Here is a 23,624-nt window from a genome sequence, read left to right on the forward strand (position 1 = left end):
TCACACTTTGAATAAATGGAGAAATGTTGCTCTACACACTCAAAGTCAGACGTCGCTCCCAGATCCGACCTCAAACTGCCGTCACGAACTGAAGGCGGCAGAAACTTAAAGAACAAATCTATTCTCCTGACGGCGGGAGCTGATTGCTTCAGAGGAGCTGGATGTTCCTGATGAGAGCAGAGATATTCAGCCAGGCGGTTTCACAGCGCAGAACACGGTCTGCAGACTCAATAATTCATACAGACAGAGCAGCGCTGAATTATTGAACTGAGCTGTTAGTACAATGAAAACTCCAGCGCAAATGTCCTGAGAGCCGCTCTGTTTCCGGTGGAGATTCACAACAAGAAACCGACAATAGCTGTTTATCCCTGACCTTTGACCTGTTGGTGAGAGACTTTAGACACTAAAACCAGACCGTCCATCCCATCCTAAGACAGCCTGAGGTCAAATAAAATGTTTAAAATCCAACCAACTTACTTTGTTCTCTTATTTTGAATAAGGTGCAGACAGAGGAATCTGTTCATTCACAGAAACGGCAAATTATTTTTAATAAAACTCAAAAGTAGTGCTGCGACTAGCAATTATTTTAGTCATCAATTATTCTGATAATTAATCAATTAATAATCAGAATTCATTCAACCACTCGTGCTAAAAAAACTAAAGTGTCTATAAAGTTACTCCTTGTTTTAAAAAAGTGGTAAAATTGTCCTTTATTGCAGTTTCACAAATCAGATAAAAGTTTCACAAATCCCAAACATGGTTTTAAATATTCTGCTACTAGAACAGAATAATAATCCAGTATAAAATATAGTTTTTATCTACCGCGACAGCCCATTGGTTGATTTCATTGACGGACACTGGGCTTATCCAATTAAATCCCTCGGTTCTCAATCAGAATCACAATCAGATTCGACCTCCGGTCCATCCAACCGTCTGGATGGAACCAGCACCAAAGACAGACGGGTTGACCTGAAGCCAGGTGGGCATCACCTTCCAGCTGGCATGCTGCCTCATGTACAAGGTAAAGGTATCTAGTGGATTCATTTCTTTTTCAGATTAGCAGTTAACACAGTGGCTTAGATTATACAATGAGTTGAAACCCTAATATAACATACGAGGCATTTTAAATGTGGGACTTGCATGAATTATCGATACACTAAAATGTAAAATCATTTAAACACCTTATTTGAAACAAAATTGACATTTTAATGAAGACTTTGTCGCCCACCTTTATTCTTTATTTTTATTGAAGCTATTAAGACAAGTCAAAGCGGTGGCAGCAGATGAACTTATAGTCACATCAGTAAACTTCAAAACACAATAAAACTTAATGTCCCATGTTATCACTAATGTCATGATTGGTGAGATTTGGCAAATGGCTAACATACATATATACATGTACATGTATATATAAAACATAAATACAGAATGCCTGTGTTGTCATAACTTGTAGTTTACTTCATCTCCACAAGGTGGCAGCAGTTAGCAAGAGATGTCAAACTAGAATGAGTAGAAGGAACATTTTTATATTTAATCATAGTACATTGGAGCACTGTTGCCTTGCAGCAAAAAGGTTCTGGGTTCAATTCCCGACCCGGGTTCTTTCTGCATGTTGTCCCTGTGCATGGTGGGTTCTGTCCGGTTTCCTCCCACAGTCCAAAAACATGACTGTCAGGTAAACTGGTCTCTCTAGATTCTCCCTATGTGTGAGTGTGTGTGTGCATGGTTGTTTGTCCTGTCCGTCTCTGTGTTGCCCTCCGATGGACCAGCGACCTGTCCAGGGTGACCTCACCTCTCGCCCGTTGGCAGCTGGAGATGGGCACCAGCACCTCTCCTGACCCCAATGGGATAAGGGTGTTCAGAAAATGGATGGATGGATAGCACATTGGTTCCAGTGTTGCAAAAAGGATAAGATTATAACTATTGTACAACTATATAAGGATTACATTAAAGTGGGAAAAGCAAAGCAAAGTCTCAATCCTAAAAAAACAAAAGCAATGTTCAGGGATCATTACATAAAGCCTTTATGGACTCATTCAGATGCATAATACCAGGTGTTTATTTTAAAAGCCCTGGTTGAAAACCAACAAGAAGTAACCCAGATGGTCATCAGCTGGTTTTTGGTGCAACAAGGAGGATTATCAACATTGCTTTAAGGCTTTGTGATCTGAAAACGTCTAACCTGCTCCTTCTTGATTCTTCCAGGCGGGTGTTTGAAATGCAAACTTCTTGTTCAGAGACGACCTGAAGGGGGAAGGACTGGGAGAAAGTGTTCACAGGAAGCTAGAGAAGCCCTGCAGAGTTGGGATTGCTCCCCCACTGGTTGGTGGCACCAGGACAATGGGTGGGTAAAGTTTTGCCATTACCTGAATTTCCCCCTTTGTGGGACAATAAAAGCTTCTGACTTGTTCCGTCTTCATGTTTCCACGATGGCGTGAAGCAAAACACAAACGTACGTAACGATGTGCGTTATGGATATTTTCTAGAGTGAAATGAGAAAAACAATTTCAGGATTCTTATTTTTGTATAGATGTGAGTCCTTCATAAGCATCAATAATTTTTGTTTCATAGTCAAAGCAGAATAAAGAATTTAACTCAATTATGCTGGAGAGTTAATATATGAAGTTTGCAATTTGCTAAGTGCTAATCAGTATGTTCTAGGCGAGTGAAATGATTTGTGTTCCTTGACCAGAAAGTAACCTGGGCTGCAGTGGTGAGAGCGAAGCAGCAGACCATCAGGGAGGTCACCTGTGAGGTTGGTGGTCTGCTTTATCATCTTACACCTTGGTTTATACTATTGCATTTCACAAAATTAGAATATTGTGTAAAAGTGCAAGGTTTCATTCCAGTTATCTCAGAAAGTGACATGGTCATTTTATGTAGAGATGCATTACACAGAGTAAAATATTTTAAGACTCAATTTCAGTTTTGGCTTAGAGATATAAAGGGATAGATGTGTTGTCCTTAGAAGCTCTTGAGGCAACATTAAACTTAGGAGCAGAAGAAGCAAAGATTTTTTTAGAAGAATTTAAGTAAACATGCAACTTTCACCTCCCCACCAAAAAAAAACCAAAACACTAAAGAAACTCACAGGCCAGGTTAGAGATTAGCATGTAGGTTGATCAACCAGCAGAGCGTGAAGGTCCTGCAGCTCCTTCAAGCTGCTCCAGGCTGCTGATGAGGTGATTATCACCAGGTGTGCAGCCTGCAAAGAGCCTGACCCGGCAACAAAGATCCTCTCTGAAAGAGAACTCTCACTCTCATAAAAACACACACACCAGAATCCTGACACAAACTGGGTCATCAATAAGACATTGATCCCAAACACAGCAGAAAATGTATTAGAAAATCATCATGATGCTGCAATTAATCAAAGTTCAGACCACAACCTAATTGAAATGCTTTGCTGAAACCTTCATAGAGCTGTGGAGAAACACATGGAGAATTACTGTATATCCACATGATGTCAGTGTGGAGCTTCTTAGCACACCGTCCATTTGATACAATTAATTATATTTCACCATATCTGAAAACAAATGTACTTTTCTGCTTAAACAGAGTCTACAGGATGGTCTAATGATAAGATTATTGAAGAAAGGTCTAATTATTTTCTTGATCAAACATGTTAAAGAGCTGGATCCATAGCTATGGATTCCAGCCACCCGGGCCACAGACTGTTTGTGCCGCTGCCATCAGGCAAGCGGTACAGGAATATACGGACTACAACAAATAGACTGAGAAACAGTTTCTTCCCCACAGCCGTCAGAGCCATTACTCCCTGCCGCCCCCCCCTCCCACACATATCATAACCTCGCAGTCACACATACATATCCCCCACCCCCACACAGCCATATTGTTCTGCACTTTGCACTGTCACATTATCTGTACTTTGCCATAATTGGACCTGCTGCTACTTCTTTGGTGTGGTTGAGTGCCTTTAGTTCCTTTAGTTAATTTAGTTGTATATATTGTTATTATTATTATTGTGTGTTTGCTTATTTATACTGTATATATTTGACCTTTTGCACGGGAGCTGCAATGGAAATTTCGTTGAATTCTGTTCAATGACAATAAATGCTATCTACATAAAACTGATAAGCACTTTAGAATAGCCATGAAAACAAAAACCAACAGATAATGCATGAATTTATTCTTCAGCATCTAAAATTTCACCTGTCCGCATCACTCAAGCAGTAATTAAAGGTGTGGGAAGATTATCTGAGTTTTCCGCTGTGTTTTAACATCCAGCTGAGTGATTAAATATTCATCAAACAGAGCAATCCTATTTTAAAAAATTAAATCCAATATTTCCCTTAAGACCAGCAGAAAAGTCTGAATGCTGTGCAGGTACATGACCTGAAGGAGACATTTACAGTCAGGTGAAAACAGAAGACCAGGACTGCATCCAGCTCAGGCTTTTTACAAGGACCAGCCTGAAAGATCTGAATGTTTGCTAAAAAAGGCAAATTCTGTGTAGTTTAACCTTCAAAAAACTGGAAACAATTTACTTTAGCCACTGAAAACACAGGATGATGTTTTCACTGATTTAATAAAGAAGATTTAATTGAGGAAAAGGTGAATTTAGTTAATATAAATAAGCAGATTGTACTGATTGATAGCTCCAGTTATGTCAGGAAATTGTTTCTTTAGGCAGAATTAATTCAAATATCACATTATTAGAATCTGGCTAATATTTGGGTGACTCCAACCCACACACAACATTTTCAGAAGGTTTTATAAAAAGACAGTATCATTATGTTTGGAGTGGAAACAAAAAAATTATTTTTATGAACATGATGTTCATAATGCTGATGTTTTAAAAACGACTTCAACCAAACCACAAGCAACATTTTATAAACTGACTTTCAAATACGAGAGCATTTTAACATTTATGTTTAAAACTATAAATGTTTGGGTTGTTTTAATAATGTCCTTCCTTATTTTATTATTTTAGACCCACATATCTGAGTGTCTTCATGTCCGTTTCTCACTAAACTGCTGAATCTCTCAGCATTTTGTTGTGAATTCATGTTTAGCTGAAGTTAAACATACAGTCACGCATATTCAAAAAATAACTTCCACAATCAGCACTTATTCACACACATTCTTTAGTGATCGCTATAATTTTTACCTCTTCACTCAAAATACAATACAAAATTTAAAGGTTATATAAAACCAGTTGACATAGTCTCATGTTTTCTACCTGTTTTCTCACATTTTGTTACGGAAATCATATTTATGTAATTTTATGACCAAGAGAAAGAAAAATAGACTTGTATTCATGGTTACAGAACTAAAAGTCAAATGAAAACTGGTTTTACTGGTAAAAAAAACCACAACTTTCTCCTGCACGTGGCAAATTCCCAGAACAATTTTCATTTATCTTTTCTGCACTGAACTAAGATTAGCTCTTTATTCTTATTTATAATATCCAAGTTTCATGGAATATAGAATCATCAGCATAGGATGTTTTTTACCGATCAACAGTACCGACCCGGTTCCTTAAAGTCTCTCCAAATCCAAACACGGTCCATATTTTCCAGAGTTGTGGTTGCGATAATCTTGGAGTATTCACAGCGACTGTATTTTATAGGAATAACACGGAAGAGGATCCAGTTTGGGGGATCTGTTGGACGGATACCCAGGTGTCTCATACATAAGCCCAAATATACATCTTCAATGTAAAGAGGTTTAATGTGTCTGGAAGCCTCAATGAGCTTTTTGGTGAGATCCAAAGACAAAATGTAGCCCAGACCCAAAGCATAGAAAGGGTAAACATCTTCGCTGATAAGATCCACAGGCACGTAGAACTTGGACTTGGGATCCCTGGAGACTCGTCCTCCATGTGCCACCAGGCCGGTCATGTAGTTTGTCCTTGGAGCTTTGAGGAGCAAGTTGACCAGATTGGGAACATTTAGAAACATGTCAGAATCGATTTTCATGGCGTAAGCGGCGCTGGAGCAGTAGGAGTTCAGCCACTCCAGCATCACCATGGTCTTTATGGTCAGGTTCTTGTAGCAGTCCACAAAGTCTCCCTGGATCAGGTCCTGATGCTCTTTGCTCTCCTGCAGCAGCTGCCGGTGGACCTGCTCTGCATCGTCTCCAGTCTGCATCCCCAGCAGGAAGAACAGCGCCACCACTTGGTTGTTAGCCAGCTTCTCGCTTCCCCAGCTGTTACGGATGATGTCGCGATGAGCTCGGTTGCGTGGCGCCACTTGTACGATCAGAACCACAAACGGCTTCTCCTGCTTACATTTCAGTTCCTCATTGATAGTAAAGTGGTACTCATAGGGGTACTCCACCAAGTACGGTCCAGGAGACACATAAGGAGCCGCTGTCCGTTGGGCAGTCTGGGTTTCTAGCGTCTTCTTGGTGACCCGTGATGAAACTGTCCTCTGCCGTTGAGTCGCTGGCTCCTGCGTTGTGGCGACACTCGTAGTTTCAGGAAGTTCAGCAGCGGTGTTTGTTGAATTATTTTGCGTCAGCCGTTGAGTCGGTGGCTCAGGTTTAATGTCCTGAAGGTGAGGAGGTGCAGATAAGTTGTTTGTGACAGAGCTTTGGTTCCTGAATGAGAAGAGTTTTGTCAAATTATTTTGCATCAACCATTTAAAGTTCCAATCAGGTGCCATGTTCCTTATGTTTGTGCAGCAGAAAAACACCATAACTCCAAGAACCAAAAATAAGAAGAAGCATTGGTTTCGTGACAGAGTGAAAGGTCTGTCACTGTTCTTCATTTTCTGTCTGGAAACGAAATGAAAGAAATGTAAACGTTATATTAATGTTTGTCCTGCTCAATTACCAAAGCATTTAGTTTACTGAATAGAAATAAAAAAAAGTGGTTAAAATAAATCTTTTATAATAATAATGTATTTTATCTGAAAGCTTTTTTCAGGACACTCAAGGGACAATTTAAAGCAAAAGCAACAATTAGAAAAGAAGTGCCATGAAAAAGAGACAGGAAGAAATGAACTAAGAAGAATCTAAAAAGATGAGTTTTCAGACCAGATTTAAACAAAGTTAAGGAGCAGAGCGACTCAAAGCTCAGCTCCCCATGGTGGACAGATGAGCAGATGAGAGGAGGATCTGATCTATGGGATCGGGTCCGGCGAGACGACGAAGGGCTTTAAAGGGGATTAGAAGAAATTTAAAGACTACAGACATGCAGAGGTTTTCAGAGGCAGAACAAAGCAAAAGTGAGAAAAAAAAATCAAAAAGAAATAGAGACTGAGCGTTTGAATTGACAACATTTCAAACTGTAGGTCAGACCTGGTGTGTGAGTTAATCTACTTTTAAATGTTTGAAAGTGTGAATTCCTGAATACTAACGTCATGTAGGCCATTGGAGAAGAACCAAAGTGCAGACAGAACAGAGTTGTCATATGAGCCGTGATTTCATGAATAAGGTCTAAAACACTTACAACAGCTGGGAACTCAGAACATGAGATGGGGAGCACCAATGGCAAACTGAAGGAACCGATGGCCAGTAATGAGTCTGAGAGGAAGATATCCAGAGGAGAGAGTGGAGATGGCAAAGTAACTCATCAGGGAAACTGATTGCAGCTGGGAAGGGAGCAGTGACGCTTAATGAGGAAGGGGAGAAAATGGCAAAGAGACTAAGAAAAAAGCTAGATTAAAGTACAAGGAGAGAACCTCAATAAAAGCAGAAATAAATGCCAAATGTAACAAAAATAACACCTAAAAGGAGAAACTAAGCTAACAGAACGAGAAGATAACACAAAGAGCAAAACTCAAGTACTGAACAAATTGAAAGAATAAACTAGGCTTGGTGAAATATGTTGAAATAAGAAATTATTTTTCTAACTAAGGAAAATCTTGGGGTTTCACCAAGAAAAAAAAGCCAGCAGGGAAGCAGGGCTGAAATACAAAAGACACTTTATGTTGTGGGTTCATCAGACCCACAAAGGCTGAAGATTTTCATGAACATAAATTCATAAAATACAAATAATTCTGACCAATCAAAGCTATTTCTCTTTTTAATTAAGTTTCTATTCATTAAAAAAATATGATCTACATAAGGCCTAATGTGGGAGTTAGTTAATCTGAGGTGGTTTTTATATTTTTCAGACCAGAGTGACCGTCTAAACCTCACGGTAGAAAATGTTTTGCTCAAGCTGCAACCGTCACCGTCAGACATATCAACGTCCTCCAGCTGCAATTTATCATTTGTATAAGATTCTTATCTACCATATTGTCACCTTCATAAAATAAGTCATTTTCTTTGCCAAGGTCAGGTAACAACATTCAAAGTGCAATGTAAAATATGCAAATGTTAAAGGTCACTGCAAAACTCGCTGCTGCATAGATTCAAATCTGCAGCACATAAATAAATCATCCTGCCTGAAAACTCCCCTGATCTCAGTTTGGTAGGACTTGTGCTGAAGTTCTCTGAAATGGAAGCGTGCAAATTCACACACAGGTAAAAAAATATTAAAAACAAAATCTAAGAATGACAGGCCAAATTTACAACATAAAAAATAATACTGTATGATTTTTGAAAAGAGCATAATTAGAATGACAGAAAACGTGTCACAAATCTGGGAGGCAGAATCTGTGATTGACCAGGTAACGTCACTAATTACATCAACGAGGTCTGAAAACTTTACTGCTGCAGCTCCAGCATCCTGTTCCCAGAGTAAGTCTGTCCTGGCACACCAGCTTCTCTGTATGGAACACCTTAAATGCCAAGACAAGATAGTAAAAAAACAAAAGGAAAGCTTTGTACCTTTGTCCAGCCATCACAGAGCTGCGCTCCACTGTATGCAGCGTTAAACCAGGACTCTGTGTTTCTGCTCCAAACAGCAGGACGCCAGCCGCACCTTTATTTGCTCTTGCTTTAAATACAAATCAAAACTTATTTTCTTTGACTCAGAAAGGAATCTGTAATATTTTCCTAATAATAATCTATTTAAGCCAAACTACTGCAACACTTTACAGAACCTATTTGATAAAAACCCTCTGAAAACAATTCCTTCCCCAAACATGAATCTGCTGACCATTCCCTGACCTGAAGCTAATGCTGTAGATTTACATCACAGCAGATTTGCCTTTGGTTCACGTTTTAAAGCAAACACCAGGCAGCTGGAGCTGCTCAGCTGGGTTTTCGTTTTTCACTTTAAAAAGTGTCTTGTAGAGAAAACCTTTGGAGGAATCACTTCTTTCCTGCATCACTTTTTTGTTTCAGGAGTATCTACAATTAAACAAAACAGGTAAAATAAGTGAAATTAAAAGTCAAACTAGAATGAAGTTAAATCAAGGTTGCAGAAAGGAATGAGAGTTTGTAGCTTAGCTGAAGGTGTAATCTGTTTGCCTCAACCCGGTGAACTTTCCATCTGTAACCAACCACTCTACATCTAACACATTTTAAAAAGTTACCCATTATTTTAAAAGCTTACCTATTTGAATCTTACGGCTATACTTTAGCAAAGTGCATGAAACAATCCAATGAGTTGACAATAAGTGTTTTCCTTCCCTTAAAGATAATTAATTATTTTGAAAAAGATTTGATAAAAAAAAAACATTAAGCTTTCTCTTTTATGTTTGTAGGTTGAAAATGCAACAATAATAAATGTTTCCACATGAAAAATAAAATGTTTATTCAGATCAAAATCCAGTCAGTCAGTCCAGAGGGAGAACGTAAAATCTGCTGAAGAGAAGTTATGAAGTTATGTTTCTCAGTTGCTTTGGTGCTTTTCTCTGATCAGAATAAAAAATTCTCATGACTGTTAAATCAGCCTCAACTTTAAACCGAAGCTGATGTGATGAACTCAAATTTATTTATTTGAGTTCATCACATCAGCAGTTTCTCTTTCCTTCCAGTATTCAGAGATCCTTATGGACCTGGCAGTGGAACTAGTATTTTTGATAAATATTCAAGTATTATAGACGTAAAACAGGCTCCTACGTCTTGCTGAAAGATTACTTGTAAGTTAGTTGTCACTTGTACATAATTTCAAGTTTACTGAAATATTTGCAAAAGTACCTGGTAAGATTTTGTGTTTTTCCGTCTGACATCGTCCTGCATTTTACTAGAAAGAAATGAAATCAAATCTTTGAATTAACATTTTTATTGTTGGTATTTTTGAAAAAGTCAAATGAATTAAAAATGTTTAGTTTGGTTTTGACTGCTAAGAATCTCATGTTGTAAATATTTATTTGTGTTTGTATTTTAGAACCATGCAGAGAAACAGAACCGTTTAGAAAAGCTGCCGACATGATTCACCTGAGGCCAGGTAGCCGTGGCTCTGCGTTTATTCAGGACTGCAGACATCCTACAGGTTTGACCCAACTTCTGCTTTTAATATTCCGGAGGTCCTCAGGGACGCCTCCTCCCACCGGACCTGCCGGTCCTGACGCTCACCAAGTCAGAACCACACCAGTTCAGAGTGGAAACGTTAACCATGCTGCACTGGGAGCTTCCAAGTGTCTCTGTTGCAACGTCTGTAAAACCATTCAGTTTGCTTCACTTCCTCTGTTCTTTGGGTCGACTTTGGATGAAATTCCAAAATTAAAAGTAGAAACAGAATTAAAGGATTTCAGAAGGTTTATAATTTTATAATTTAGAAAACCTGCCGACATGATTTTTTAAATTCTCTGCTAACAGAAATTAGCCATAATAACATATTTAGACCAAAAATATGCAGATTTAGTTTCCAAACCCTGTTTAAAATTCCTGTTTAATATTTTTAAAGGTTTCCAGGAATGTAACATGGAAGCTGCATATCATGTTTAATTATCTAAAATCATAAAAACTAGAAATTAAAGCAGGGGTGGGCAATCCTGGTCCTCGAGGGCCGGTGTCCTGCAACTCTTGCAAGTCTCCCTGGTCCAACACACTTGAATCCAGCAGCTGAATCACCTCCCAAGTGCAGTCAGGTTCTCCAGAGTCCTGCTAATGACCTCATTATTTGACTCAGGTGTGTTGAAGTGGAGATGCATCTAAAAGTTGCAGGAGTCCGGCCCTCGAGGCCTGGAGTTGCCCACCCCTGAATTAAAGACAACTGAGCCGATTTGCTTCTGGATTTTTTTATTCAAACCTAAACTCAGAACCAAACCTGGTGAGGCAGCATTTAGCTTAGCTTAGTTTAGTTTAGTTGTTGGCCATTCTGCCCAGGTGGAGTGACTCCGACCGGAGATCAGACATTTATTATCTTTATAGGCTCCAAACACAGAAACAGACCGAAGTGAGACCTCTTGTTAATACAACAGCTTTGTTCTGTTGTTTTTTTGTCTGATGAGCCTGAAGTTTAAATATACAGTAAACAGAACATATTGTAACTGAAATACTTTGAGATGTTTTAACATAATTATTAGCTACTGTAAGTATTAGATAGAGAAGCTTTATGTTTATGAAAATATAAGTAACAAAAAATGTTTCTTCTGAACTTATTTTGTGATTATACTTGTTTTAGTGTTATGTATGATTAATTTTCTTCATGCAAACTATAATGTAAACATGTAAAGCGCTCTTTTATTTTCTTCTGCTACCTTTTTTACCGATCAACAGTACCGACCCGGTTTCTTAAAGTCTCTCCAAATCCAAACACGGTCCATATTTTCCAGAGTTGTGGTTGCGATAATCTTGGAGTATTCACAGCGACTGTATTTTATAGGAATAACACGGAAGAGGATCCAGTTTGGGGGATCTGTTGGACGGATACCCAGGTGTCTCATACATAAGCCCAAATATACATCTTCAATGTAAAGAGGTTTAATGTGTCTGGAAGCCTCAATGAGCTTTTTGGTGAGATCCAAAGACAAAATGTAGCCCAGACCCAAAGCATAGAAAGGGTAAACATCTTCGCTGATAAGATCCACAGGCACGTAGAACTTGGACTTGGGATCCCTGGAGACTCGTCCTCCATGTGCCACCAGGCCGGTCATGTAGTTTGTCCTTGGAGCTTTGAGGAGCAAGTTGACCAGATTGGGAACATTTAGAAACATGTCAGAATCGATTTTCATGGCGTAAGCGGCGCTGGAGCAGTAGGAGTTCAGCCACTCCAGCATCACCATGGTCTTTATGGTCAGGTTCTTGTAGCAGTCCACAAAGTCTCCCTGGATCAGGTCCTGATGCTCTTTGCTCTCCTGCAGCAGCTGCCGGTGGACCTGCTCTGCATCGTCTCCAGTCTGCATCCCCAGCAGGAAGAACAGCGCCACCACTTGGTTGTTAGCCAGCTTCTCGCTTCCCCAGCTGTTACGGATGATGTCGCGATGAGCTCGGTTGCGTGGCGCCACTTGTACGATCAGAACCACAAACGGCTTCTCCTGCTTACATTTCAGTTCCTCATTGATAGTAAAGTGGTACTCATAGGGGTACTCCACCAAGTACGGTCCAGGAGACACATAAGGAGCCGCTGTCCGTTGGGCAGTCTGGGTTTCTAGCGTCTTCTTGGTGACCCGTGATGAAACTGTCCTCTGCCGTTGAGTCGCTGGCTCCTGCGTTGTGGCGACACTCGTAGTTTCAGGAAGTTCAGCAGCGGTGTTTGTTGAATTATTTTGCATCAGCCATTTAAGGTTCCAGTCAGGTGCCATGTTCCTTATGCTTGTGCAGTAGTAAAGCAGCACAACTCCCAGAACCAAAAAGAAGAAGCAGCACCGACTTCGTGGCAAAGTAAGAGACCTCTTGTCTTCTGCAGGTTGATCAGTATTCCTCATTTTCTGTCTGGAAAAGAAAAAAAATTAATACGTTATTTTAATGTTTATCCTTCTGAATTGCCAAGTGTTCAGTTTATGGTCTATGAATTAACAAAGCGATTAAAGAAATCTTTTATTCTCTAATGCATTACATTTAATAATAACTTCACAGTTTGACTCATTCAGAAAAACAAAAGTTCTATCTTCTTTGTCTTAATGTCGGCTGATGAGCCAAAAATGCCTCACCAAGCATCTAATGCAGTGAGCTTCACTATTATAACCCTGTTTGTTGGAGATTTGCTCTGCCTCAGTTCGACATGGTTTCTCAGGTGAATGCAATGTGCTTCTGTACTTTGTCAACAAGGTACTGAAGGTTTGGTGCAACCTGATTGGCTTTGAGGTGGAGGTCATTTTGCAATATTTGGATTTCAAATTATCCAGCAACCAAGCTGAACGTTGCACTGAGCTGTTCAGCAACTCATGTTGTGTCCTTGATCATGAAAGGATTGGAGATGAATGAAACATGTGGCATGGCTCAAGCTGATCAATGTCACAAAACCTGTTCTTGCCCAAGTCTGACTTTCCTGCACCTTTGTCAAATATGTCAGATGCAGAAGCATTGTGTTTCAGCATTATCCGCACAAAGGGAAAATGCAACACGTCATGTTGGTGGTAATCTTACCTTTACCTGGCAGCTCACATTTCAAATGGTTCAGTGTTCCAGTAACGTCCATTAAAAACCTGTTGTTCCCCAGCAGTGAGGTGTATTTGCCTTTGGATTGCATGTGAAACCCTTCCTTGTTCATCTCAGGTCCAGAAAATCAAGATGGTGGTTAACCTCAGTCCACCAGCTTCTGCCCCACAGCTACAGAGAAACAGGAAGACGATCATGGGATTTAACAGAAATTTACATCATTAGCACACATTACTAACCTCATCTTTAACATAATTCATATATATTTTTAGTACAGAAAATAAAATGATGCATATGACATTCAAAGACTATCACACAGTTGATAACTGAAACATTACTTTGTGTCAAAAATTAAAACATACCTCAAAGAGAGAAAAATCGAGATAGTGGTTCACATCAGTCCAGCATCTTCTGCCCCTATACCGATGGGTCCCAAAGGTTGTCTTCTGGGCCCCCCAGTGGGTCCCAAAGGTTTTCTTCTGGGCCCCCCAGTGGGTCCCAAAGGTTGTCTTCTGGGCCCCCCAGTGGCTGCCAAAGGTTTTCTTCTGGGCCCCCCAGTGGCTGCCAAAGGTTTTCTTCTGGGCCCCCCTATGGATTACAATAAAATCCCCCCCAAAAAGATAAAGAATCAACTGGGCTCACATCGTTCAACCAGACATGAACCTAAACACATATTTTGCTTTCAAACTCCACTGAAGTTTATTTCACACTTCAGGTTGTCACAAAACAAACTACAAACCATCTTTACAGTGAAATACTTCTTTTGTGTAACTGTTTTTATTGTGTTTTTCATCCATACCGCTTACCGCACCCCCCGCCCTGCAATGGCACTGCGCCCCCACTAGGGGGCGCGCCCCTCACTTTGGGAACCGCTGCCCTATACATTAAATAAAATACAAAAAATAACCATAAACAGCAATGGTTCCCAATGAAGAGTTGACAGAAGTTAACAGTTATAAAATTAACCACATAAAATGCACAACATTAATAATGTTAACAGTGAAAAACAAACAAAACATGGCAAATTTACACATGAAACCCTGGACTCATCGGAATTTGTCAGACAAAATATAATATTTGTGAATAAAACAGCTGATCCTGACACAGACCATAGTTACTGATGGCAAAGGAAAAGGGGGCGGAGCTGTCGGTTACCGGTTGCTATGGTAACCACTAACTGCCTAGAGGCAGCGTAACAAAACGCCGATAAATATCAGGAGACCTAACACAAGGAATTCAAAGAATAAATAAATCCATTTTAACAAACTTCACATCTGTAATAACTTTAAAATAAAACCCTGTTACACATTTATAGCATAAAATTACCAGCGTAAATTTTGATTTACCAGTAAAATCCAGTGTGGTCAAACTGTTTTTAATTCATTTTAAGTTCACTTCACACTCAAATTAATTAATATTCTGAGTCTTTTTGCCCAAGAAACAGTCTTTGGTTTTGTTTTATTACATTTTTTCTAACCTACCAGGATTTTTAAAGTCTCTTCAAAGGCCCGTATTTCCCGGAGTTGAGGTGGCGATTATCTCGGAGCAAAAGCCCGTCTGACATCGTCCTGCATTTTCCTAGAAAGAAATGAAATCAAATCTTTGAATTAACATTTTTATTGTTGGTATTTTTGAAAAAGTCAAATGAATTAAAAATGTTTAGTTTGGTTTTGACTGCTAAGAATCTCATGTTGTAAATATTTATTTGTGTTTGTATTTTAGAACCATGCAGAGAAACAGAACCGTTTAGAAAAGCTGCCGACATGATTCACCTGAGGCCAGGTAGCCGTGGCTCTGCGTTTATTCAGGACTGCAGACATCCTACAGGTTTGACCCAACTTCTGCTTTTAATATTCCGGAGGTCCTCAGGGACGCCTCCTCCCACCGGACCTGCCGGTCCTGACGCTCACCAAGTCAGAACCACACCAGTTCAGAGTGGAAACGTTAACCATGCTGCACTGGGAGCTTCCAAGTGTCTCTGTTGCAACGTCTGTAAAACCATTCAGTTTGCTTCACTTCCTCTGTTCTTTGGGTCGACTTTGGATGAAATTCCAAAATTAAAAGTAGAAACAGAATTAAAGGATTTCAGAAGGTTTATAATTTTATAATTTAGAAAACCTGCCGACATGATTTTTTAAATTCTCTGCTAACAGAAATTAGCCATAATAACATATTTAGACCAAAAATATGCAGATTTAGTTTCCAAACCCTGTTTAAAGTTTCCAGGAATCTAACATGGAATCTCAAGTTTAGTTATCTAAAACCATAAAAACTACAAATTAAACACAACTGCTTCTGGATTTTTTATTCAAACCAAAACTCATTTTCAGAGACTCAGGAAAACGCAGAGACTGAGGTTCTTGTGAATAAAGATAATCTTTATTCACACAAGTTTTTCACTGGTCTTTGACTTCCACCGTTGTAAATTAAATGTAAAGACTAAAAGATCCCAAACAAAACCAAATGCAATGCTTATTAGGGAGGAAAAAGCAAAAGAAAATTAAGATAAACTATTTTCCATCACATTTTGATATAAACCTAAAGGTTACCTGAGCTTCTTTTAAAACAAAAACCTGCAAGAAATTCAACTCTTTTCTTATATCATGTTTTAATTTTACCAACAGAAACTAAATAAAACAAGTGGATGAAAACATTAAACTATAAAACATCTCAATATATAAAATATTTCCTAGTCAACATTGCAGTAGGTGCAAATTGTTTTTGTGCCTAAATTCACATTAATAAACGTGCAGCTGGAATCAAACCTGAGCTGAAAAACGGCTGACTTTCACAAGAAATACCCACAATATTTAAAAATATATTCCAAAACCTACACATATTTTGGCACATTACATCACCAGCGTGTCTTTTATAATTAAAAATGTTCTAAATTAATTCCTTCCAGTCTGCCAGGTGTTTTAAAAAATGTGGCTGTTTTTATTAAAGTTTCCCCAGGATGTTTATCACTGCCTGGCAAACAAAAATTACAACCATGATCCTGTAAATTAATTTGTAGACAAAGCAAAAAAAACCCCAAACAAAACTGAATTGAAATTAAAAAGGTTTGTGTCGATTTTTCAGTGATGATACTCAGACAGGTTAAAAGAAGAGTCTGGCAGAACCAGAACCAACCCAGGTGATTCGGTATTTCTCTGGAAACCCCCGCTTTGTTGTTCTGTCATTTTCTATCTGCTGATCCTGACTTGCCCTTTGCAGTTAACATATCGTCACTTTGCAACGCTTAAACATAAATATTACCTCCTGTCATTATTAGATACAAAAACTTTATGTTTATAAAAAATATTAAGAAAAATAAGATGTTGAAAAATGTCAATTTTCTGCATAAATCCAGTATTTTGCAATACTTGTATATATCAGAATGTGTGCCTGGTTTTTTGTCTAATTACATCTTTTTTTTTAACAAATTATATCAGATCTTATAATCAAACTAAATACTAAAGTAAACATTTCATCAAATATTTACTTGATTAAACTGTTTGTGAAAACGGTTTATTTTAGGCAGGAAAACCTCATCCTGAATTACATTTTTGACACAAATACGTTTTCTAATATAACATGTAAACACAAAGTGTTCCTTTGTTTTAATTTGCTACCTTTTTTACCGATCAACAGTACCGACCCGGTTTCTTAAAGTCTCTCCAAATCCAAACACGGTCCATATTTTGAAGAGTTGTGGTTGCGATAATCTTGGAGTATTCACAGCGACTGTATCTCACAGGAAAAACGTGGAAGGAGTAACTCGGAGGTTCTGTTGGACGGATACCCAGGTGTCTCATACATAAGCCCAAATATACATCTTCAATGTAAAGAGGTTTAATGTGTCTGGAAGCCTCAATGAGCTTTTTGGTGAGATCCAAAGACAAAATGTAGCCCAGACCCAAAGCATAGAAAGGGTAAACATCTTCGCTCAAAATTTCACGAGGTAAGTACCATTTGGACTTGGGATCCCTCAAGACAGCTGCTCCATGTGCCACCAGGCCGGTCATGTAGTTTGTCCTTGGAGCTTTGAGGAGCAAGTTGACCAGATTGGGAACATTTAGAAACATGTCAGAATCGATTTTCATGGCGTAAGCGGCGCTGGAGCAGTAGGAGTTCAGCCACTCCAGCATCACCATGGTCTTTATGGTCAGGTTCTTGTAGCAGTCCACAAAGTCTCCCTGGATCAGGTCCTGATGCTCTTTGCTCTCCTGCAGCAGCTGCCGGTGGACCTGCTCTGCATCGTCTCCAGTCTGCATCCCCAGCAGGAAGAACAGCGCCACCACTTGGTTGTTAGCCAGCTTCTCGCTTCCCCAGCTGTTACGGATGATGTCGCGATGAGCTCGGTTGCGTGGCGCCACTTGTACGATCAGAACCACAAACGGCTTCTCCTGCTTACATTTCAGTTCCTCATTGATAGTAAAGTGGTACTCATAGGGGTACTCCACCAAGTACGGTCCAGGAGACACATAAGGAGCCGCTGTCCGTTGGGCAGTCTGGGTTTCTAGCGTCTTCTTGGTGACCCGTGATGAAACTGTCCTCTGCCGTTGAGTCGCTGGCTCCTGCGTTGTGGCGACACTCGTAGTTTCAGGAAGTTCAGCAGTGGTGTTTGCATCTGTAAATCCTGTGTTTTTGGAGACGGTGCTTTGTTTTGTGAACACAGTGAGTAGTTTCATTGAATGACTGTTCATCCACTCTTTGGGGTTCCACTCGTGCCCCTTGTCCCGGATGTTGGTGCAGTAGACAAAAAGCACAACTGCGAGAACCAGAAGTAAGAAAAGGCTGTGGCGCCGTGAGAAGCCAAAACATCTCCTGTTTTCTGCTGGTCTGACGCCATTCTCCATTTTCTGGCTTAAAAAGGGATTTAAAAATAAAACACTTTAATTGTCAGTAAAAGTTAGTCAACTGCTTCAGTACATTTGCTAATATAAACATAATGATGTTGTGCCTCCATGTTCTGTTATTCAATAAAGACATCTTTTTTTCTTTGCCACTAAAGGAGAAAGTCTTATTTTTTGTTAAACTAAGAAAGCAGCAAAAACATTTAAAGGAGCTACATACCTTTGTCCAGCCGTAGCCGAGCAGCGCTCCGATGCGCTGCCCAGACTTTTAATTTGGGTGTCAGTTTGAGTCCATTTGCAGAGGGAAGTGTTGCTCCGTTAAAAAATGTATGCCTCTGCTTCTGCATTCTGTTTCACCCATGTGTGAGGCTCACCTGCTCATTATGAGGCACCAGAGGTTTGATAAGCCAAGAGAAAAAGGAGAAATGTCAAAGATACTTTCCCTGTAGCTCTGCTCTTCAGGTAACAGGTCTCTGGTCAAACCTACAGGTCTGCAGCCGCACCTTTGTTTGCTCCACCTCCTCTGAAATACTCAGGAGCCCCTAGTAACACCTCCCATATATGAGGCGGCGCTCCTTTGTGCCAGGCGTGTTGCTCTGCCGTTTGTGGCGGGTAGAGCAAGACATGATGGTTTTGCTGCTGATTTGTCAGACTCATTGTCTGTAAATCCCCAGAAATATTCTTTTTTAAATTAATGCAAATGTGTATTTTAATACAAACGTTCCTGTTTTGTCTTGGGAAGTGTCTTCACCACAAGTTCTGTAAAGTCATTCAGTTTGTACAGTACAGTCATGTTTTTTGCACCTTTTCATCATTTCTGCAGTCGGTTTTGTAAGAATTTGTAAAAGTCAAAGAACAATGTTGAAATTTGAGGAAGTTCCTGTTCCTTTTTTTGTCATTTTACAATAACTTGCGTTTGTAAGCAGTGTGTCATGCTGAGAATAACATTTAAAATTGTATGTGTTGATGCCGGCGCTAATGACATCCGAGTCCTCAGATGTTTGGGTTTCGTCTGACTCGGAGGAGCCGGTTTTACCCTGAACAGGTCCAGAACTGTAAGGCATTTGATGAAAAGAAAAACACAAACTGGAGTTTTGAAGATTTATGATTTTTATCAAGGCCTCCAACACGATAAGGTTCAGCCTTTGGACTGCAGCCCTGATGGGAGGGCAGAGTCTGCTGGCTCTGCTGCAGGAGCCGTGCAGCAGACGCAAGTCTCTGACCTGCTGCTTCAGTTTGTCTGATAGCATCTGTGGCTTTGGTGTATCATACCATAGCAACTTTCTTTTTGAATAGAATTACTTTATTCAACCCAGGAGGGAAATTATTGCATAGCTTGGGAGCTGCCACAGAAAAGCCCGGTTCCCTCTGAGCTGCACTTTGTCTTTGGCGCCTTCAGAAGCAGCTGATCAGCTGACCTGAGGGAACGGGACGGTGTGTACGAATGTAACAGCTCAGACAGAAAGGGAGGGGCGAGGCTATTAAGAGCTTTAAAGACAAATAAAAGGATTTCAAAATGAATAATAAAATGTACTGGCAACAGGTGTAATGTGTAACCAGTGTAATCTATACAAATTTTACTGCAGAAGCTTTAGTTTCCCTTTTTTTTTCTTCAAGTCGGTTCTGGTTTTGGGAAGGTTTTTTTATTCTATTTCCCTTTGTAGCCTAATGTTTGACTTTCTTGGTTATATTTTATCCAAGGTGTAACCGCAGTAAATACACGCCTACATGTTCATTTTGACTGAATTATGTGCTTGTTTCTATATTCTGCCTCACATTTCTGAAACCTACCTGCAGTTGATCCATTTCAAAGCCTATAATCGTCTCCATAATCTTCCCTCTTCTAAGAGAAAACACATTTTTATGGAAATATTACAGCTTTCTAGTTTTATTTTCAGTCACAGCAGAAACAGCCAAGTCCAACCTGGCAGGGCCATATTTTCTGTCACAGCTAGACGGATTCAGAGGAAACTATTATGAAAAAGTATTTCAGCTCAAGCTTGAATTTGTCATTTTAACCAGATTTTGGTAACAAAGATCTTCCAAAAATTAGTGTATTGTACAAAATAATACTAAAACAGGCAGGTCAAGCTAAACCTTTCATTAATTTCAGTCTAGCTTTAACTTTAGCTTAGCTTTATTATTTTAACTGTACACAGTAAGAATATACAGTAGAGGAACAGTATAGCAAAACAAAACAGGAAACAAAGATATTTTCTATAAAGTTTAACATTTAGCCTAGCTTAAGTCACAACTTTAGCTAAATGTAGCCTTAGGTTAGCTTTCACCAAATTTCAGCAAACTCATTTTAAGCAAATTTTGAAGCTAAAAGGTTTTTGTGCTACACATGAAACAGGTTGAACTAATTACATGCAGATCAGGCTAAGCTTTGTTTCAATTAAACCCAGTGAGTTTCAGTCATTTTAACCATAAACAGTAAATATATACAGTAATATTTATGTAGCAAAACAAAAACAGCAAAAACATTTTACATAAAGATTAGCTTAGCTTTAGTCAGATGTTAGCTAAATTTAGCATTAGCATAGCCTTTACCTAAAGTCCGCTCAAGTTCAAGTTGGTAATTTCACCCAAATTTTGGCACCAAAGTGAGCTTTAAAAAAGCTTTAGATCAGCTGTAAGTGGCTAATAAACTGTTAATAATGTCCTCTTTTCAAAGTTTTTATAGCAGGAAGTACTAATCTTATTATTGTAACCTTACAGTAGTAAAGTTTAAATTGTTTTACATTTGCAGCTTTATTGCAACAAAACTACTGTAATATGTTTATGACAATGATGATAGTAACATGCATCCAGCATCACCACCTCCAAAGGTGAAACATGAGTCACCACCTGTACTGCAGGTACATGATGTTTGCTTAGGCGGGTCTGGTTTCTGAGAAACTGTAAAAGCTCTGAGAAGCCTGCTTTTGTTTCAGTCCTTCCCCAGGTTTGGCCCACAGAGGATTGACATTAGGGTTCTTAGAATTGCAGAAGCAACAGAGAGTGCTCAGGCAAGTAGATCCGTGGAGAATGAAAGGAGAATATAATAGCTGCAACTTCCTACCACTACTGCTGCTTTGCTTTAGACAAATATATCCTGAGGAAATACAAAGAAATTATATCATTTATCAAGACAAAATGTAGAGAAGCCTGTAGACTGCAGGTAGGCAGTCAAAAAAACACTGGAATAACATGAATGAGAGGAAGTAACAAAAGACGTGTTCTAATTATTATAATTAGTGAATTGAAACTGAAAACGTAAAAATGTGAGGGGGAAAATAGAACAGTTTGAAAAACGTTATGATTAATCCAAATTAAAAATGTTAAAAATGATTAGACGCATACTTGTGAAATACTATCTGGGGAAGTTGTAGCCACAATGTGGAAATTTTTCACACAATGATTACACGACTTAAAGAGGCAGTGTCCTGTAAAACCGACTTTTCTTTTTTAAAACTTTCTATCATGTTGTAAAATTATTCACTCATCAAAACATACATTGAGTGTTGCTTTGATTCTTTCATGCATGTTTGAGAAATCCTTTAATCTCCATGGCAACCATTCAGCTGCAAAACGCCTGGGTGGGCCTAGCCCCGCCTTCGAAACGCAGCTCCTTCAGACTAGCCAGCAGTAATTAGCAAACACTCGGCGAAACTTGCATCAGCGGAGACCATTATAGGAGCTTCTTCTCATTGAAACGCTGGTAAAAACATTAAAGGGTTAATAGAGGAGCCATGTTGTGATGATTTCCTGAAGGCAGAGCTTCAGAAAGAGCAGGAGCTTCTTAAAGAGACAGGCCCAATTTCAAAGCATTACTAAGTAAAATTTCTTGTAAGTCGCATTAACTGAAGATAACATAGTTATTTCAACCTATAAATGATTAAGAGCTGAAAAACACATAATACTTTCCCTTTAAACATCAATCAGACTTACAAGACGACTGTTTTGTGCACAAACTCTGAGAGAGAGAACTGATTTTATAGCCTTTATTATTAGCTCATGTTATTAGTTTACAATTATTATCACCTTGTAATATTAGTGAAACATTAATTTGCTGAAATGGATGATTTTTCAATGGTAACCATAGTGAAATTCTGTTTGTTTTTTGAACTTTAAGGATCCGCTCTATATTTTATATGAATAATTGGTCTTGTTCATATATATTTTATATGAATAATTGGTCTTGCTCATACAATTGTGTATTTGTATGAGCAGTATTTTTTTTTTTTTTTTTACAAAATAATGATAAAACAAATGTAGCAGTTTATTTGACATCTACTTTCACTTCAAGATAGGAATTGACAAAAATATCTGAGTAGTAAAAGAGCTTTTTTTAACATGGATATTCTCCTCATGCACTTTCATTTAATTTTTTTTTTGAAACAACAAAACATGCAAATTTATCCTCTAGTATGTCATTTATCGTCGCATATCGTATAAATAATCATAGTGGAAACTTTGGCCAAAAATGCCAGAGTCAAATATAAAACATAAAAACTTACAGTGTGGCACGAAGGATGAGAAGCCAGCATGAATGAACCAGAGAAGGTAACGAAAAAATCCAGTAAGCTGAAGAGAAAACAGAGAGCTTGACTACAGAATAACAATTCATGGCGGTGAGGAAGGGAGGCGTCAGGAAATGGCTGCAGAATAAAGCAAACAGGAAGGGCAAAGGTGAATAATTAACACAAAGGAGATAAAACGCTAAGAAAATACAATAGGGGTGGCGTTCACTCTACCATGATTTCATATCAAAGTAGAGAAAAGGGTTGCAGAATATCAGTTAAAATCATTAAAAAGGTTAAATAAAACAGAAAATGGAAGAGGTGGCAAAAGTAATGGGAGGAAGAAAGGAAAGGAAAGGAAACGTTTTATAAAATCAGAAGGAAAATTTGGAGAAGTGAGAACAGAAAGGAACAGGAGAGGAGACAATTATTTCACGACTCAGAACTGGGAAGACTGGACTTAATGGAACATTATTCATATCAGGGAATCATCAGACTGGGAAAGGTGACTGTGGGAAAGCTGAGACAATACAACATGCTATTTTTATTGCAAGCTGAGATAAATCTTTTCAATATGAAAATAAAAACGGACATCAGCTGCAACTCTATTGAGTAACTAAGGAAGAAAACAACACGGAGTGGTTGGAGCATGATGTTGTGACATGTTTTTTTAATGATTTATCGTGTGAGCAAACTTATTTTCATGGGATTTTAATTATGTTTCTTATTTAATGGAAACATCACAACTGAGAAATTCTGTTTTTTCCACATTAGCAGAACATTGACATCGTTTTGAGCACATTTGTGCTCTTGCTATGTGTATAATAGCAACAAGAGCAGAATCTGTTGGGCTTGATTTAATTATTGTAAAACTTAGTAAGAATTATTATTAATTGGATACATAAAACATCAGAATTGAAAACGGGTGTAGTTTCTT

At 38.8% G+C, this 23,624-nt stretch overlaps 2 protein-coding genes and 2 long non-coding RNA genes across 6 annotated transcripts; 2 read left to right on the plus strand and 2 right to left on the minus strand.

The window, feature by feature from the left end:
• Nucleotides 1-1,267: 1,267 nt before the first annotated feature.
• Nucleotides 1,268-8,449, plus strand: LOC114143319 (uncharacterized). The gene is made up of 2 exons (XR_003595217.1): nucleotides 1,268-2,755; nucleotides 8,085-8,449. It is a non-coding gene; the product is annotated as an uncharacterized LOC114143319 (long non-coding RNA).
• LOC114143313 (beta-1,3-galactosyltransferase 1-like) lies at nucleotides 5,092-21,702 on the minus strand. 3 transcript variants are annotated; one of them, XM_028015202.1, is made up of 3 exons: nucleotides 7,418-7,531; nucleotides 7,003-7,121; nucleotides 5,092-6,741 (listed from the first exon to the last, which is right to left on the minus strand). In XM_028015202.1, exon 3 carries the CDS (start codon nucleotides 6,732-6,734, stop codon nucleotides 5,481-5,483), a length of 1,254 nt encoding a protein of 417 aa, XP_027871003.1. In that variant the 5' UTR covers nucleotides 6,735-6,741; nucleotides 7,003-7,121; nucleotides 7,418-7,531; the 3' UTR covers nucleotides 5,092-5,480. The 3 variants fall into 3 exon arrangements, with proteins under 3 accessions (XP_027871003.1, XP_027871006.1, XP_027871005.1); XM_028015204.1 differs by lacking the exons at nucleotides 5,092-6,741; nucleotides 7,003-7,121; nucleotides 7,418-7,531 and adding exons at nucleotides 14,132-14,922; nucleotides 15,117-18,192; nucleotides 18,403-21,702; XM_028015205.1 differs by lacking the exon at nucleotides 7,003-7,121 and having other exon boundaries at nucleotides 7,418-7,596.
• On the minus strand, nucleotides 11,027-13,822 carry LOC114143314 (beta-1,3-galactosyltransferase 1). The gene is made up of 3 exons (XM_028015206.1): nucleotides 13,707-13,822; nucleotides 13,333-13,515; nucleotides 11,027-12,678 (listed from the first exon to the last, which is right to left on the minus strand). Exon 3 carries the CDS (start codon nucleotides 12,669-12,671, stop codon nucleotides 11,517-11,519), a length of 1,155 nt encoding a protein of 384 aa, XP_027871007.1. The 5' UTR covers nucleotides 12,672-12,678; nucleotides 13,333-13,515; nucleotides 13,707-13,822; the 3' UTR covers nucleotides 11,027-11,516.
• Nucleotides 13,731-13,972, plus strand: LOC114143316 (uncharacterized). The gene is made up of 2 exons (XR_003595215.1): nucleotides 13,731-13,782; nucleotides 13,816-13,972. It is a non-coding gene; the product is annotated as an uncharacterized LOC114143316 (long non-coding RNA).
• Nucleotides 21,703-23,624: the final 1,922 nt, after the last annotated feature.

This window comes from Xiphophorus couchianus, chromosome 4 (assembly GCF_001444195.1).
Source record: "Xiphophorus couchianus chromosome 4, X_couchianus-1.0, whole genome shotgun sequence".
NCBI classification, from domain to species: Eukaryota; Metazoa; Chordata; class Actinopteri; order Cyprinodontiformes; family Poeciliidae; genus Xiphophorus; species Xiphophorus couchianus.